At 36.4% G+C, this 16,922-nt stretch overlaps 3 protein-coding genes across 7 annotated transcripts in view; 2 read left to right on the top strand and 1 right to left on the bottom strand.

The window, feature by feature from the left end:
* Positions 1-101: 101 nt before the first annotated feature.
* Positions 102-1,437, top strand: LOC105698405 (protein C19orf12 homolog). Of its 3 annotated transcripts, none has more exons than XM_012422643.2 (3): positions 102-227; positions 838-1,000; positions 1,084-1,437. In XM_012422643.2, exons 2-3 carry the CDS (start codon positions 841-843, stop codon positions 1,335-1,337), a joined length of 414 nt encoding a protein of 137 aa, XP_012278066.1. In that variant the 5' UTR covers positions 102-227; positions 838-840; the 3' UTR covers positions 1,338-1,437. The 3 variants fall into 3 exon arrangements, with proteins under 3 accessions (XP_012278066.1, XP_012278065.1, XP_012278064.1); XM_012422642.2 differs by having other exon boundaries at positions 157-302; XM_012422641.2 differs by having other exon boundaries at positions 157-336.
* Positions 1,438-1,572: 135 nt separating this feature from the next.
* Positions 1,573-5,270, bottom strand: LOC105698404 (GRIP and coiled-coil domain-containing protein 2). Its single transcript, XM_012422640.2, has 11 exons — positions 5,087-5,270; positions 4,943-5,023; positions 4,560-4,712; positions 4,017-4,433; positions 3,560-3,934; positions 3,230-3,474; positions 2,924-3,137; positions 2,652-2,858; positions 2,241-2,579; positions 2,048-2,156; positions 1,573-1,962 (listed from the first exon to the last, which is right to left on the bottom strand). The coding sequence occupies exons 1-11, from the start codon at positions 5,117-5,119 to the stop codon at positions 1,910-1,912; spliced, it is 2,226 nt and encodes a 741-aa protein (XP_012278063.1). The 5' UTR covers positions 5,120-5,270; the 3' UTR covers positions 1,573-1,909.
* Positions 5,271-10,095: 4,825 nt separating this feature from the next.
* Positions 10,096-16,922, top strand: part of LOC105698369 (single-minded homolog 2) — a 57,055-nt gene continuing 50,228 nt past the window's right edge. Inside the window, exons 1-2 of one of the 3 annotated variants that reach the window (XM_012422562.1) lie at positions 10,096-10,283; positions 11,711-11,996. In XM_012422562.1, coding sequence (XP_012277985.1) covers positions 11,975-11,996 — 22 coding nt within the window. In that variant the 5' untranslated portion in view covers positions 10,096-10,283; positions 11,711-11,974. Of the gene's footprint in view, positions 11,243-11,710; positions 11,997-16,922 lie in introns of all 3 variants that reach the window. The other 2 variants (XM_012422563.1, XM_012422560.1) reach the window with 2 other exon arrangements.

The raw sequence follows: 16,922 nt of genomic DNA, 5'->3' as shown, positions 1-16,922 counted from the left end.
ACGAGTGCGCGAGCCCCTACCAGAAATTCGTTGTGCCGCCCTTGGGGGCAAGAAACGGTGAAAGCTAACGTACGAAACCAGAGGGCAGCACACGATGCGATCGCGCGACCCTGCCCGTGAGCAATCTCCCAAATCATCTCTGTTTGTTATGCCTACCAAACGTTTATTATGTCGAAGACTTTGCCTGAGTTTGTCATTACATGACGAAGAAAAGATTGATGACATGAGTAACTGAATTTTTAGTAAATTGTTATTACTGATTGAATAGCGTCTGTTTAAAAATAACAGTATGATAAGCAATGGTAAATGACCATGAAAACTGTATTTATAGACGTGGTAATTTTCTTTTACACAAATGTGCATACATTGCCTGTTAATTACAGCTAAATTTCACAATCTTGTGATGTATGTTAAATAACATGTACTGACTGATAAGGAATTCATTTTTTTAAATTTACATATCAGGTTACAATTGTTAGAGTATTTATCAACAATCATTTTTCTCTGATGCATAATTTGTTAATAACGATACAACTTGTATATGTATATACAACTAATGCTTTATAAAGTGAAAAATTACTTTTATTGGCAGAGATTGACATTTAAATATGAAAATATAAGATGTTATGAAATTGTGTTATATAAAATGGTAAAAAATTAGCAATTCTACATATTTAAAATTCTAGTAGATTTCTATGAATATTCAGATATAGTAACTCAGAATACTTGACATAAGCATAATCTTATGTGCATGTATCAGAAACTCGGTACAGTTTTGCACCATATACATTTAGAAGCATGCATGATTATATGTACATGATTTTTATAAAATTTCAGATCATGTACATACCTACTGAGAGTCTTCTTTGTGAAGTTTGCAAGCTTTTAGATCATCAGAATATAAAAGTATCAGTATATGAAAGTACAAAAGCTGGTATCATAACTGGCGTTGCGACCGTAGTTGGAGGTCTTCTTATTGGACCTACAGGATTAATCCTAGGTAATACATTTCAAAATTTTATAATCATTATTTATGCATATATTTTCTGAAAATGTAATTAATATTTAGATATTGCTTTTTAGGTGGAGTAGTAAGTTTTGTAATGGCATCTATAAATCAAGGAAAATTTAGATCTGTAGCAGATATAATTAAAAATGATCTTTCTTCTGATGAAAAAGAAAAGCTTGCAGAAGCTCTTAGAAATTGCTTAACAATCAGAAATATAGTAACTTTGCAGGCTTTGATTAATAATTTGCAATCCGATGATGCATTGGAAAGAATTCTTGAAGTTGTAGTAAAAGAGTTTTTTAGCAAAAGGGGTATGAATTTTACATAATGAAATTGGTAAAGATGTTTTTCTTTTTTTCATTGGAAAAACAATAAATTCATATCTGGCGCCGATCCATCTATTCATTCTTAAGAAACAACTGTGAAAGTTTCAACACTTTGATAAGGATATGCTGAATTTTAAACCAAGTTTTTATCTGTAACTTTTTGCAATATGTTGACAGTTATTTAATAAGGCTGCTCACAGAAATACAGTTCAAATCCAAAATGTTAGAGACAAATGGTTTCACAAAACCAGAGAATAAATTTTATATTTTATAGAATAATTACCATTACTTTAACAAATGGTTTTTTAATTATACACACTCCATTGCCTTATAACATAACGTTTCAAGTTACGAAGGGGAAAATTCTTGAAATAAGAAATTGTATGGCTGATTATTGAAGCATATGTTACAACTGTGATCTAAAATAGTAATATTTAGTAATAATTATATGCAACATCATGCATCGATACTTAATTTTACAGTATCTAATAGTCATAAAATATATATTACAAATTAGATATATCACATGGGTGGTGAGAAAAAATTGGTAATACTTTGATAACACCTGCATATATCAATGATTGTTCCAACTAGGTATTGGAATTCCAGGAATCCAGCCTCTTGATACTATAACATTATTTACATGTAAATAAATAATGAAAATAAATTTAATTTGTTTAGTCAAGTTCAACCTTGCATTAATATAACTTACCACCTGCAACTGCATTGAGTTTTTGTGTTTCCTCTGGACTGAGTTTAAGAATAGTATTAAGTACTGGTATAAGGCGACTGCGTTCATCTCCATTTTTTAAAGTTACGAACTGTAAGTGACATTAGTTTTGTTATAGCTCACAATTGAAATATTAAAAAAAGAGATAGGAAAATAAACATGGATTTTAAGTCACCTTAAACACAACATTCTTCAAATATTCAAAATTATTTGCATGTTGTTCCCTTTCTACACTGCGTTGCTGTCTTCTAATATCTTCTTTCAATACTTCATTAAGCTGAGTTAACTTGGCTACATCCCTCTCTGCATCAGCCAGAAGTGCCGTTAAATGCTTAATACGTCGGTTACAAAGTTCTAATTCTTGTTTATCTATCATTCCTGATAAAAGATGCGAATCTGATGAAATGTACTCTTCCGTGGAATTTAGTAATTCGTCCAAAGGCATCAATGAGTTCTTGCGAATTCTTTCAACATGGGCTATCGCTGAGGGATACGAGTCTACACTCTCCGAACCCTATGTGACATAATATCTTCAAATAACAGAGATGTTAACAATATGCAAGTGTAAATTTACACTAGAAGGTACCTCGCCATCTTCTCTTTCTAGCAGGTGAAATCCTGTTAATCGTGAGTTTGAATCGTGGTCAAAATTAGCTTCGTTGTGTTTATCAACAGGAACATTTGATATCGTTGTAGAACCATCCTTGAAAGGTTGTATTAGAGTTTGCTTCATTTCCAATTGTAGATCAAAAATTTCCTGTCGATATCTTTCTTCCAGGGCCGCCATATTGCTCTGAATTAGAAAAGTAAATGATAAAGCATTTCCAGTTACAGTTTAATATAGTATATTGACATTACTTTATGAATATTTTGTAATTTTTCAAGCTCCTCTTGGTGTTCTGTTTGGACCAACTGAATTTTATTTTCTTTGGATCGAAATTGTTCCATTATTGCAGAAAGCTCTCTTCGTACAGCTAAGAGTTTTTCAATGGATTCTTTTTCAGCTTGAAATGCACTATCCCGTTCTTCTTTAATGACAGTCATTTCTGTAGTTAAAACCTTTAACTGTTCCCTAAAGTTATTGTAATTAATTGTTACCTGTTTTTATTTTTTGTTGTAAGCACACATATTATTTTTCACATTAATACGTCGATTGTTACTAACGTGTAATTTTCACATTTATCACGGAGTACAGCAGCATCTATTCTTGTTTGTTCCAATTCTTCCTCTAATTCAACAATGTTTTTGCCACCAATTCCAGTTTCTTTACTTTGATTTTGTTTTGTTCTGAGAACACTCTGTGCTCTGAGTTTGTAGCCACTGAATTCTGATTGTATTGCTTCCAGTTCCTCATTACTCCTTGCAACTAGCATTTTTAATGTAGATATTTCTATTTCTAAACCTTTGATCTGCAATAAAAGAAGTACATTTTAGACATTGCAAAATCACTATTTGTAATTTTACAATTTCTCCAATTTGCATGCATATACATACTTGCTTAGTATACTCTTCTTTTTGCATATTAAAATCCTTACAGAGTGTGTCTTTTGTCAAAGTGATTTCTTCAATTCTATTCATTAACTCATTTTTGTCTTGATTCAGTACTTCTAGTTCTTTTAGAAGATTATTTATTTTCTTATCTGCCACAAGAATGTCACGTTTTACTTCGCACAGTTCTTGTTTTATTCGTTCATTCTTCTCTCCAAGTATTGTTATTTGATTTGTTTTGGATAAACAAGCATCCCTTAATTCAATAATTTGCTGGTTTAATTCAGAAATTGTTTTTGTCTGTGCATTTACTTCCTTCTCTAAAGTAGAACGTTTTGAAATTTCATCAGTTAGCTTCATCTTCATATCTTCAATGCTTTTCTACAATTTTAATTAATATAATAATTCAGCTGATCAATTAATTTAACAATACTTTCATATAAACATTTTGTATATCACATACCTCATAATTTTGTACTTCTAAGGAAAGAACACTGTTAGAATTACATTCGTGCTGAATAGCATCTAGCTTAATCTGTGTAGCTTTGTGAGCTTCTATTTCCATACTTAAGGAATGTTTGATTTTCTCATAGTCCTTGACCTGCTGTTCCTTTATAACAGATTCAGCCCTCTTCTCATCTTGCATTTCTTTAATTAATTCTTGATTTCGCTTAAGGGCTGCTGTCATTTTAACATTCTTTTTCGATAAACATTCAACTTCTGATGTTAAACGTTGTATGTGTTCTTCATTTTCATACAAAGACTCTTTTAGAGTCAAGTTTTCACTGATAGTAGTTTCCAAATTTTTCACTAATTTTTTATTCTCAGTCTTTTGCTTTTCTATATCATCTTGCAATTTGTCATACTCGGATTGGATTGTCTATATCATGAAATATGATTTTTACGACACAAAAAATAATATTTACATGGATAAAGGACATTCACGTACACAGTACTCAATTCAATTGTTAAAAAAACAAGGAGCAAATTAAACTTACAACCTTACCTGTATTTTCTTTGCATTATCTGAGATTTGAATAATTTTATTCTGCAATTCCTCTTTTTCTGTATTTATTATACTTTTATCACTTTCAGATTTAGCTAATTGATCAGTCAAGACAGATACTTTTTTTTTAAGCTTAATCGCAAGTCCTCGAAGCTAAAAAAGAAACCAATTTAAATTAAGATTAATAACACTGACAGTACATGTCACGAAACGTACTTGATATTAACAAGTAATTGTGTATGTCTTAAAAGCCCTGCAATCTTTGTTTAAAGTATTTACATGTATTTATAAACAGGAAATATATATCATTCCAGTGCGTATGTAATTGGTACACTTAATTTAAATAACCAAATAAATCTGAATTTGCCATAACTGCACATTACCTTATTGTAGCGGTCTTCCAAAGTATCCTTATTATCTGTCTTTATTAATAAATCATTCGCGTTCGAGGAAGTTTGAGAAGCCTAAGAAAAATATAAACACATTATACATGTAAATAAAGCGTTGTTTCAATTGTAATCATATACCTCCGCTGTTGCTTCCTCGTCTTTATGATCCATTACTATTTATTATTTTAAATAACCTAATTTTAGTGACTGACACTGGTAAAGAGCACCTTCTACGTAACTAATAACAGCATAAATGACATGATAAACACAAGGATATTCTGAAAAGAGGTGAAGCTTAACCAGCTAAAAGCATAGACAAGATTCTTCATACAAATTGTTGACTTGAGGGAAATATAGGTTAGGAAATAACCGCGATATGGTAGAAAACAGTATCCTCTTCCGTCGGTAATAAAGATGCCGCTCAGGTAGATATCTATAAATAACAAAACAGGTCTCTTCCTTAGATCCACGATTTAATGTGAAGTAAAACTCCCCTCAAATCAGTCGATTCGAATAAACTACTTTTCTTTTAAGTGTATTGGACCAAACTGTCCAAAACTTTGACACATGACTCGTGATCATCTAAGGATTGTCCTGACAAATTCAATATTTGGATTTTTGAAACAAATTTTTTAACAGCCCAGACCAGAATCAAAATGGCGTCGAGCTCTCATACTTTGATCAATATATAATTGAAGGCTCTGATATGAGAAACGAACGTGTCAGGACAATTTTACAACAATTTAGAACATTCTGGTAATCCATAAACTCGCGTTTGAACGGAATAAAAGCAAAAAGTGTCTTATGCGCTTCTATGAAAAAACGATGGGAATACGAGGTCTCGGAATGAAAATTTAGTTGACATGGAAATCACGGATGGCGCAGGGGGTCTCTCTGTAATCAATTAGGGCCTCAGAAACCATGAATCCAGAGGATGTCTGGAGTTTTACTTCGATTTTTTTATAATTATTGCATGGAAACGATAGGTGGAGTATGCCATTTAGTACAATATCCAATATAATTCGATATAGCTGTCGATATAAAAACGAACATCGCAACGTAGGTATTTAGAAATATTTTCTTTACCGACGTCGATCAAGTTTCTCGATGCGTTTCACTTCATCTTAAGAAGTCTCTATAAATACACATTCCTTATTATTTTACTAGCTTATTTTACCGTTTGCCCGCAATTTTGTCCGCTCAGCATTTGAAACACGGAGGAACGGTTTTGCGTTCCTCCATGATTTTCTGCAATATTAAAGTAATATAATATCACCGTGATACACGATGATATTGGAATTAATTTGTGTACCTACTTTGTCCAACAGGATTTCTTTAAAGACCACTTTGGTGAAAAGAAAAGTAAAATCACATAAACGGAAAAGAAATTTCGAATTTTCACTGTGTAGATGTAAGAATTTTTAAAACAAGAAATGGAGCCCCTTTAAGACGGAATTTCGAAAAATCGTTTTTTAATCGATATTCAATTATAAAAGGAACACACCCTTCACATTTCTCATTTATAGTTTTGACGGTTTGGGGTGGACGATAATGAATCAGTCAGTCTGTCAATCACTTAGAGCTTCACGTTTTTAATGTATAAATTGTTAGTGCGATAGTAGGATCAACAGAAAATTTAATGTTAATCTTAATATTTCCCAATGAATGATAGTAAATCTTAAGTACCTCTAGTGGTTTTGATTAGTCAGCATGTTCATCCTAAAAGAATCGAAAATCCCATTTACTACGTTGGGTTTAACGGGTCATTAAGTTATTTTATTGAGCATGTGTTTAATAGGTCGATTACACGATATCGGTCTTGATACACATTAATTAAATAGCACGTTTGACTCTGCAGGTGTGGTATCGTTGATAAAGCCTTTGCACCTACAAATTGCTGTTCCCGTAAGCCACATCAAGAGTGAGAAAGTGACAAGTCAATCGTCTATCTTTTCACAAAGAAAAAAGACAATTAAAAACGTCACCTGATTGGAAGAAATTATTTTCCTTAATCACTTGAAAATTAATAGATAAACATCTTCACAGGTGGGCGTTTCGTAATTGATTATACAACGGAAATCGTGAAAACGACTTTCGGAAAAATTATTGTATGCAGTTACAAACATTGCAATATCTGCATCATTGTTACAGCGCGTATAAACATTTTGTCGCTAGCGGGATGATTTATCATCCCCCGTGAATTTAGAGTCGGATCTTATCGCCATCTTCCAAGGAGCAGTCGAAGAAAAAGTGCGTCTCCATCGCTCGTAATTTGTCATGGCAATTTTCCAAGGTTAGGCACCTTCCGTTCACGGTACTTGAAAACCGAAACGGGGAAAGCACGAGATTTCTGGAAAATATTCTTTTGAAAACTCTCGTCCAGAAGCGTCGTCACTTTACCGTGGGAACTTGGCAGTACGGGCGGGCACACCGCATTGCTAAGTAACCAACATCTGGAAGTGATTTTCGTGCCATAAAATTCGGAGTCTACCTGCCGTCTTGGCACAAATATAGGAAATTCGTGTGGAATCGCCAACGACAATACTGCACTTGGCTACGCGTCGGCACTCACTCAAATCAGCTGCATCGTTAACAAAAATATTATAATTTTATAACGCCTATTAACAAACATAATGTAATTTTACAACAGTTTCGTCAGATGTTCTATTCTCACATGGTATGCTAATAACATATGTACTTTTAACACTAGAACTACCGGCGGTTTTTTTTTGTTGTATAGGATGGGCCATTTGAAACCAGTCATTTTAACTGGTCTTGGTAATTCTAGTGTTAAATAATTAAAATACCTACGTTAAATAAATGAAATAATATAAATTTCACGTTCATATATAACATACATGTTACAAAGCCACATGCAACGGATATATCGTTGCTACACTGTTAAAAAACAAAATTATAATATTATAATATTTTTGTTGAAGGTGTTATGCAGACATGGTATATTAATTTTATAACACATTTGCAACGAATTTATAAACTGTGTCATAAACATAATACATAAGTGCATAATTTCCCTACGCAATTTCACAGTGTTTTAATGTGAAATTTGTTTTAATGTGTTTTAATGTGAAAAAAATAACACGATGTCATCAAATTATAAGTTTATTTACAAATTTCTATTTTCTTTTTACGAAATATATACTAATTCACTTTTAGGACATTATATATATATTCTTACTACAATCATATGTACTAAAAGTGCATGAATTTTATAAATATATCTAACAGTGTACGTAACCGTGTTGGTGGGGTGTCATGTCGTGACGCGACGTGACGGAATTCTGAACGCACTATTTTCCATATGTTCAAATTAAAATATTGAGAATTTCATTATTCGAGCTTGTAACGGTACGCGTCGCTGTTCGCCTCGACTCGTCGAAAGTTAGGCTGATAACATTTTCGTAATTATCTGCGATATTTACCCTGGCGAGTCAGATTGGACAGAAAATGTCGTTTCCTGAATCACTTAATCGAGATAACGTCACCCTTAACTAGGTCTTCGAGATTGGTTCCCCTTCTAGAAGATTGCAGATTAAAATTGAATTCTTCCTTCGACATGTGAAAGTGATACGTAACCGCCCTTCGTACGTATCATTTTCATTCAAAGTTGTCGAAATTCGCCAATTTGTTTTCGTAACCTATTGATATCATGTACAGTATTTATGTTTTTTTTTTCTTCCCACATAAATTGCTGCTGCAATTTCTTCTTCCATTTCCCTCCTATCGAACGAATCGCTCTCATCAACGAATATCCCGATACTGACTAAACAGTTGAAGAGAGAACACACGTCTAGTAAGCGTGACGTAGCGTCAGATAGAGTAAAAGTGGAATCGCAGCTAAAAAATTCATCAGCGCGTCACGTCGCGTCACGACAAATAAAAATGCCCATGTAAATTTATATACCCATTCATTGGTTATTTAGATGGCACGATAAATTGCAGTAAAATTACACATTGTCTCTGTGTAATATCACATTCAGCACCTGAGTTAAATTATAGAAAATTATAACGTAATATTGCATTAAATTCAAGTAAAAATGTACCGATATGGTAAATATACAATGTTAGGGGTATTTAACATTTTCTAATTTTTAATTCCTCCATTTTACGTTTTCCTACATGAAACTTAAATTATGAAATGTGTACAAATTTATATAAATTTTCATCGACTTTTACAGGGCATGGATTCCTATCGTGTCGTCAAAGAGGATGTAAGAGATTTGATAAAGTTCTTCGACTATGGACACGAGCGTTAAGGTGATACGGAAGGGTCATTCTATGTATATAAAACGAAAAAATATTTATAAAACTTTTATCCAAACCAGGTGCACCGAATTATTTGGAATTTGGGCACGTGATTATTGAGGCCCTAATAAAGAACGTGATGCTCCTGAAATTTCATTTTTCAAAAAAAATATCACTCCTTGGTTCTAGTCTAGGATAAATAAACAAGTTTTTTGTTTTAAATAAAATGTCACGAGCATCGCGTTCTTTCTTAGAGACTCCATAATCACGAACTGAGGTTTCAAATGATTCGGTGCATCCAGTTAAAGGAAAAGTTTTCTAAATATTATCACATTTTATACACATAGAATGACCCTTTCGTATCCCCTTAAGTGCGCTCCAGAAGCGGAAGGAAGCTCACGAGGGTTCGGCCACCTACCCGCGCGCGCATCGCCCGGGTCTTACGTAATCGGGTACGCGCATGCACAGCGGAGCGGCGCGCGCATCGGTGGATCCCACGCACGCGGCCTAGGACGGAGTTGGCCAGAGGCGCCGAGCGCCTTCTGGTGGGAGGAAGCGGGAGAAAACGGGAGGAAACGAGAGGAAACGGGAGGGAACGAGGGAATGCACGGCGGCCGAGGAAACAAGAAACGAGGGAATGGGTGAACGAGAAGTGGGAGTAGCGGATATAGGTTAGGTCGCGAGGCGGGGCTCGACTCGCTTCCGCAGAGGGGAGCGGCCAATGAGCGCCGGAGGCGTTATGTGCGACCACCGCGGGCTCACCCCGCGCGTGTCGGCCCTCTCGGGCTTCGCCACATAGCACCCCGGACAAAAGGGTGGGAGGTCCCAGGTCCGGCGGGTCTCGGTCCATGCGCCGCGGGGAGTCCAACGTGTACCGCGCACCCAGTTGTACCTGAATGCGAGCGGCCCTGTCGAGAGTGCACGCGTGCAGTTCGTCCCATGCATTCGCCTCACCGAGGAAGATCAAAGATGGCGGCCTGACTCCGGCCGGAATTTCGAGTGCGACGCCTCGATAGGGCTCGCCGAGTTGGTTTATCGATACGGACACGTTCTCTTGGTTCCGGAAGAGGTGAACGCTGACGCGAGAATAGGACGAAAGGATAGTTGGGCCGGTTCACGGGACCCGAAGAGGGGACGATGCGATAAAGATTGGGGAGGGCACGAGAAAGACTTGTCCCAACGGGATTGGTGGTGGATAGAATTTAGGGGCTGTAGCTCGTTGCCGCGCGGTTCACGAAATTAGATTCTTGACTTTTCTTGGGGTAGAATTATGTCACTATGAATGAACGTAGTAATGGTTTCTTGGGGAGATCTAGAGCTTTGTTGATACGAGGCACTTTGCATAGATATCCATGTTCATGAGACATTTGGCGAAATATATTTCCAGGCCGGATTTTTTAAGACTTTGAAATTGTGGGGCCTTGAAGCAGCTTGGCAGTTAATGCTTCTTTTTAAGTAAATGTACGGGGTTCTTGGATGCGTGCAAAGATTATTGTAAAATCGATAGTTAAAGTAGAGTAGTGAAATCGAGATCCAGGTGGGAACCTTGAAATGTTCCTGCTGACGACAACAGCGGTTCGTTTTTAAGAACGAGGCGGCCAATTGGAAGTTAATAATTAATGCCTTGTGTATCGATCATTAATTTAAATCCCTGACAGCTATGAGTCCAAGATTATGTAATATGTATTATGCATTTTAAATCACTTCCGTTCGATGTGGCATTATTGCCGATAATTTTAAGAGTCCTTTACTAGCATCGAGCGTTTTGCCCAGGTTTCAAACTCAAATTTAATTGTAGGCGTAAACAGGGAAATTGCATCTACGGATACCTGGACGCGAAGGAAGAGTTCACTAATTGGTAGAATCTTTACGCCGAAAAACAAGAGTTTGCATCTTCTGACATCTTAGACTTCATTTTAGAAGTCTTGGAAAGTGCATCGGGGACGCAATACCAATTGTTCCTCCCTATCGATTAAAGTCACAAGAATTCTCCTCCGATGAAAAGCATCATTTATTCGGCATCAAAAGGTTATTCGAATGATAATTGTGATCGTGGCACGCTCTTCTTAACGCGAAGTCCCTGCAATTTGGGGGTGCAATTACCGAGCAGGAGCTAAATTACATTACCGCGACGTATTTTGGTCAACGGCTTAACGTAGTTAACAACATAACAAAAGTATCATTTACCAAGTATCACAGGATAATTCGGGTGAAAATCGCGATAATGGCATCCTCTCTTCGATGAGGAATCCTTGCAATTTGGGTGCGCATCCAATGAGCAGGAGCTAGAGTAACCATTTGGACGAATATTCGCCAACAGTTTCAATGTAATTGATAATGTACTAAAAGTATCATTTACCAAGTATCAAAGAATGATGTCGGTGAAAATCGTGACGATGACCAGCTTCCCTCGATACGAAATCCTTGCAACTTGGATGTGCGTCCATTGATCGGAAATTAGAACACTCATTTAATTGTCAGTGGAACGAATTCTAGCCAATAGCTTCAACGTTCGCCCTATCTTCCCGGAACCCTAGAGACTTTAATGGCTAATATCAGAGACGGATCGTTCATTAGCTCGAACGATGGAGGTTGAAAGAACATTTCGCCTGAGGAAAACCAGTTAAACGAGACCAAGCGGTAGTGTTGCCCTTGCGACGTTTGGACGTTGTTCGTTTGCAACGCGGAGGGTGTCCAGTTCGGTTTATTGCAGAGGGGACTCGTCACCGAGAAGATCATCATCGAAAGCCTGTCCATGACATGACAAAGAATCTGTCTGAAGGTTGGTACCATTTAGATTGAATTTCCTTATGCTTTAAGGTTGGCTTAGATAACGATGATGACGCGTAACGACGTTGAGCAAATCCGTTCAACCTTCGCGAAACACAATAATCCAATTTGGGTCATTACCGTTTCCTCGGACAGTTACACGCGGTATGTTGTGTGCGATCGTGTCATCTGATCCGACGTAAAATAAAAGAAAAAGAGCAAGAGTAGGAAGCAAGAATTTCGCTGGACCAGCGCGCAGCCAGTGAGCTTTGCGTCGGGGAATGCGATGCGTCCGCACTCGCAGGAAGTCCGCAGGAAGGACCATTTCATGTTTTTCAAGTGTCATTAACGTTTGTGTTTGAATTACCTGGTCGTTCGACTGCACTGAAGGAGTTAAGATGGCTTTGAAATTGAATTCGTCGTCTTTTGTTGGACGTCTTTGGAGCAAAGGGATTGCGTTTCCTCGTGCTGCTTGTGCGTAAATCGGGAGGTGGGTAAAGCGGGTCCTGAACGGTCGACGTGGACGTGCGCCGTAATAATCACTGCGAGATATCCTTGTAGAATACCAGTGTTAAGGGTCAGGACTGATCGGGGAGGTCGACGTTTGGTCACGTCCGATAGCGATTCGCAACCCTACGAGGGTGCATCCTTGGTCTCAACCTCAGTCTCGTCCCGACCTCAGCCAAAAGGACACTGTAGTTTGCTAGAACGTTTCATTGACGATTCTTCTAAGTGTTGTTCGTTTTACCCTCTTTATTCGAGTAAGGTGAACGGAGAACCAAAACGGATGGTTTGGAGAACTAAAACGGATGGTCTGGAGAATCAAGACTATTTTTCTTGGCTATACAGTGTTCGGTTACTTTCTTCGCTACTTCTTCCATGGAGCTGTTTGTCGTTTAATTGCCGGAGATTGTAAAGTGTCCGCGGAGGATATCATAATTGAAAATGTAACAACCGGTAAAATGGAAGGCGGAAGTTGGAGTCACATCGCACGACGAACCCGAGTCGAAATTATCGATCTCAGTTGAACCGTTACATCTTCCATTTATTAAATCATATAATTTGCCGACAGAAATTTCAATTTCATTTAGCTCATCAAGAACCTCGGAGTTCATTTTTCTCATTAAGATCACCAAACCTTTAGGACGTTTCGGTTGAATCGGAGTATGTAAAATCTTAGCTTAGAATTTATTCCCCTTTATACAAGTTAGAACCGAAAACCTTCGTAATAGATATATAAACTTTAACAATATAATTTGTTAATAATTTATGTAAAATTGAATTCCTACAATCGGTAACAAAGCAAGGCTCAATTATGTATTTGATTATTGAGGTTCCTGAGGTTTAACCAAGTTTCTATCTAATGCTCGTTTGGACCTCTACCAAACAAAGACGAGCATAAGTGAACATTTGAGGTTCAAATGACTGTTTTTTTAACATCTTCCTGGCTTAAATTCTCCTCTTATACTCTAAATCCTTCCAGGGATTCATGAGGCTTATATGGAGTAAAAAATGTTCGGCACGGGAATGCTCGCATCGTTGAAAAAGTATCGCTGTTTCCGCGTCGTTCTTCATTCAGTTTCGTGAATATTTCCAAACAACACATTGCGCGTTATTCAAGTGAAACTTCTTATGTCACGGTAGGGTAAATACTTGTGTTAAGAAATGGGAGCGTAACGAAAATAGAAATATTTCACTTTTTTTACGGTTAAATACTATTTATATATATTTTTATGCGTTAACATTGACACAATTTTCGTAAACGGTTTCGTTAGTGTTAGAAGGTCATTTCCTTAATTACTGACACTTAAAGTGAAATGGAATAATAATGGAAAAAGTAATTTCATCTCCAACCCATATTTTTTCGTCTGACACGTTATGTATTTTAATCCATCATGGATCGATAGAAATTCATTGATTCATCAGTTTTCAAGGAACGCGCCAGCCCGCATAGAGTTTCGATCTTTGGGGTCGCATGTCGATATCTCGATAACATCTCGAAAGAGTTACCTCATAATGACACATCCGTCGATGGTTAACGTTTTCCCTGCCACGTTGGCGGTAAGTCGCTAAACGGTGCGTGAGAAAAAAAATCATGGAAATGAAGTTAGTAGTGACAATCGGAAACGGCGCCAACCTTGAGTGGGTTTATCAAGGGAAATCATCGAAACAGGGCATCAAAGGGATGTCGAAAGGGGTGAGTACACTCATGAGGACACCCGAATCCATGATGAGCTTCCCCGAGCTTGGGTGTACGCGCCATTTTGGCAAGTATTCGTAGATACGCGAAAGGAGCATTTTTACCAACGACTTTTTACGCGAAATTGAAGTACCGCGTGGGAACTCATTGTTACATTTGTCTCCCTTTTGAAACACTTTCGACCCCAATTCAAAGAGATCTTTTATACAAGAGTTTCATTAAATTAAGGTGATATGAAAGGGTCATTCTATGTATATAAAACGTAAAAATATTTATAAAACTATTCTTCAAACCAGGTGCACCGAATTATTTGGAACTTGAGCACGTGATTATTGAGGCCCTAATGAAGAACGTGATGCTCATGAAATTTCATAAAAAAAAATATATATGATTCCTTGGTTCTAGTCTGGAATAAATAAAGAAATTTATTTGTTTTAAATGAAATTTCACAAGCATCGGGTTCTTCCTTAGAGCCTCCATAATCACGAGCTGAAGTTTCAAACGATTCGGTGCATCCAGTTTGGAGAAAAGTTTTATAATGTATATATAAGATACAATTATATATATGTATAAGAGAGAATTACCCTTTCGTGTCACCTTAATACAAACACAATTTATGAACATGAAACCGAATCATTATCTACACTGTTAGAAATATTCATAATCTTCATACAATTTTAGTACATATGATTGTGGTAGAATTATACATCCTTAACAGTGGATTGTTATACATTTATTACAGATTTCTAATTAACTGTTAATTTGATGGCAACGTGTTAAAACTTTGTCAAATTGCGGGGGGAAATTAATATACTTATGTACTAAATTTATGACACATTTCATAAATTTGCTGCAAATATGTTATAAAATTAATATACCATGCCTGAATAAAACTTCCAACAAAATATTATAAAATCGTAGCACTTCATTTTAACCGGGTAGCCAATGTGCATTTGCGCTTTCAGGAATTACGTAATATTTTTTTATATTCCAGCCATTCCAATTTTCATCTCCAATGATGACAATGATTTGAAATGTTTTCTCTTGTCGAAAACATTCCATACCATCTTATTCATAACGTATCGATCTATAACTCCTGCTGTGTATTTCATTGATATTGTTCTGTCGGGGATATTTCGACATCCTTTTTATTAACTCGTTATCAGTATTTATCATTGAAACGGCAATTTGTAAGTTGACTTTGAGATCTGACGGTTGTTCTCGAGTTGTTGCCAGGTTGTCGAGTTGTCTGCCCGAACTGAAGTGTTCGGAAAAGACATTGTTATACCCAACATGGACAACCTGACTTTAAAAGTCACCTTGATGCACCGCACGTTTTGTGCGGGAAGTCACGAACGTGATAACTCGCTTTTGTTGTTTTCACAACAATCGGACTCATCGGGAGAAAAACGCGCGTTCGTGCGATAGGAATATTGGTCGATGTCGCTTCAGCATCCCGAAGAACAATGTCACCGACTCTTCGTTGACTCGGAACAACCAGGGCAATATTTAAAACATTAAAACCAAGCGAGACAAACAGGAAGCAAGATTGTCGACGAAAAATGAGAAATCAGCAACCCGCGACTCAGTTCAGAAGACGTTGATTAGACGCAAAGAAGTCTGTCTTGGAAGTTAGAAAATTTTCGTATTTCCATGTCTCCCATTCTTCGATCACAAAAACTCCCCAAATACAATCTATCGTTTATGAGTTTTTCTAATTTATATCTGACTTGGACGTTAGCAAACGCTGATTTTCGTACTCCATGTATTCCATTTATTGATCACAAAAATTTCCCAAATATAATCTGTTGTTTATGAAGTATTTTCATTTATATGATACGCATAATACTTAGCCTTTTTGTAATAACAGTTTTACATAACATATGGAGGGATTGATGGAAAGAAGTTCGTCAAAGTGGAGAAAACTACTTTTGTTGAAGTTACTAACCTACGCTGTTAATCAAACATTGTAATTAGGTAATACTTTTGTGGGATGTTTCATTCAGATATAGTATAGGTATTATTCTTATAATACATCTAATAAGTACACTAGCGTATTAATTAATTTCCCTAAGGAATTCCACAAAACTCTAACGTAATGTTATACATTTGTAAAATCTATCTGAAACTTTATAATGTATGTATTTCATTTTTAAGACATGAAATTTTCAATTTCACCACAATCTTATACGGTACAATAGTACTTATTGTTCTCCTTAAATGGCAATAAACCGACCATAAAAATAATAATCCTTTCCAACATATTTTACAGAAATAAATCCCATGATTTTAGCACATAGGATGGTAAATGTGAATACATTAGTAATCTTCAGCTTATAGTTAGGACATATGCATGCCTAGGACTTACAAATAATATAAATAAACAACCGTATGAACTAAATGTCTAGAAATGTTGTAAATATTTTTAACAGTTTAGACAGAAGACGAGGAGCACGATTAATTGGCTAAAGAATAAAATTATAGTCACTATGGGAGACGTATATTTCTAGGTTAAGGTTCGCGGAGAAATTCTTCATTTGACGCCTTGTGTGAATACCGGAACAGGTGTAACACGAGCTGAAAGAAGGGATGCTGGCAGACTGTTCGATTACATGTCGAATGAGTCGAGGATTGTGTTACCGTACCCGCATCTCACCCCCTCCCGTGGGATCCGAAATTGCGTCTCTTCTTTAATATTCTTCCCTGCGAGACTGATAAGGTACTTCAGGGTAACTTGAA

Source organism: Orussus abietinus, unplaced genomic scaffold (assembly GCF_000612105.2).
Source record: "Orussus abietinus isolate OABI.00-Male unplaced genomic scaffold, Oabi_2.0 scaffold70, whole genome shotgun sequence".
NCBI lineage: Eukaryota > Metazoa > Arthropoda > Insecta > Hymenoptera > Orussidae > Orussus > Orussus abietinus.
This window is presented reverse-complemented; position numbering and strand designations above follow the sequence as displayed.

Excerpts from the sequence above, each read along its gene's own strand:
- LOC105698404 (XM_012422640.2), bottom strand. The coding sequence starts at position 5,119 with ATGGATCATAAAGACGAGGAAGCAACAGCGGAG. Across the intron at positions 2,580-2,651 it reads TAGAAAGAGAAGATGGCGAG|GGTTCGGAGAGTGTAGACTC; the intron begins GTACCTTCTAGT and ends TATGTCACATAG. Across the intron at positions 2,157-2,240 it reads TGAAGAATGTTGTGTTTAAG|TTCGTAACTTTAAAAAATGG; the intron begins GTGACTTAAAAT and ends TGTCACTTACAG.
- LOC105698405 (XM_012422641.2), top strand. The coding sequence starts at position 307 with ATGACCATGAAAACTGTATTTATAGACGTG. Across the intron at positions 337-837 it reads AAACTGTATTTATAGACGTG|ATCATGTACATACCTACTGA; the intron begins GTAATTTTCTTT and ends ATAAAATTTCAG. Across the intron at positions 1,001-1,083 it reads ACCTACAGGATTAATCCTAG|GTGGAGTAGTAAGTTTTGTA; the intron begins GTAATACATTTC and ends ATTGCTTTTTAG.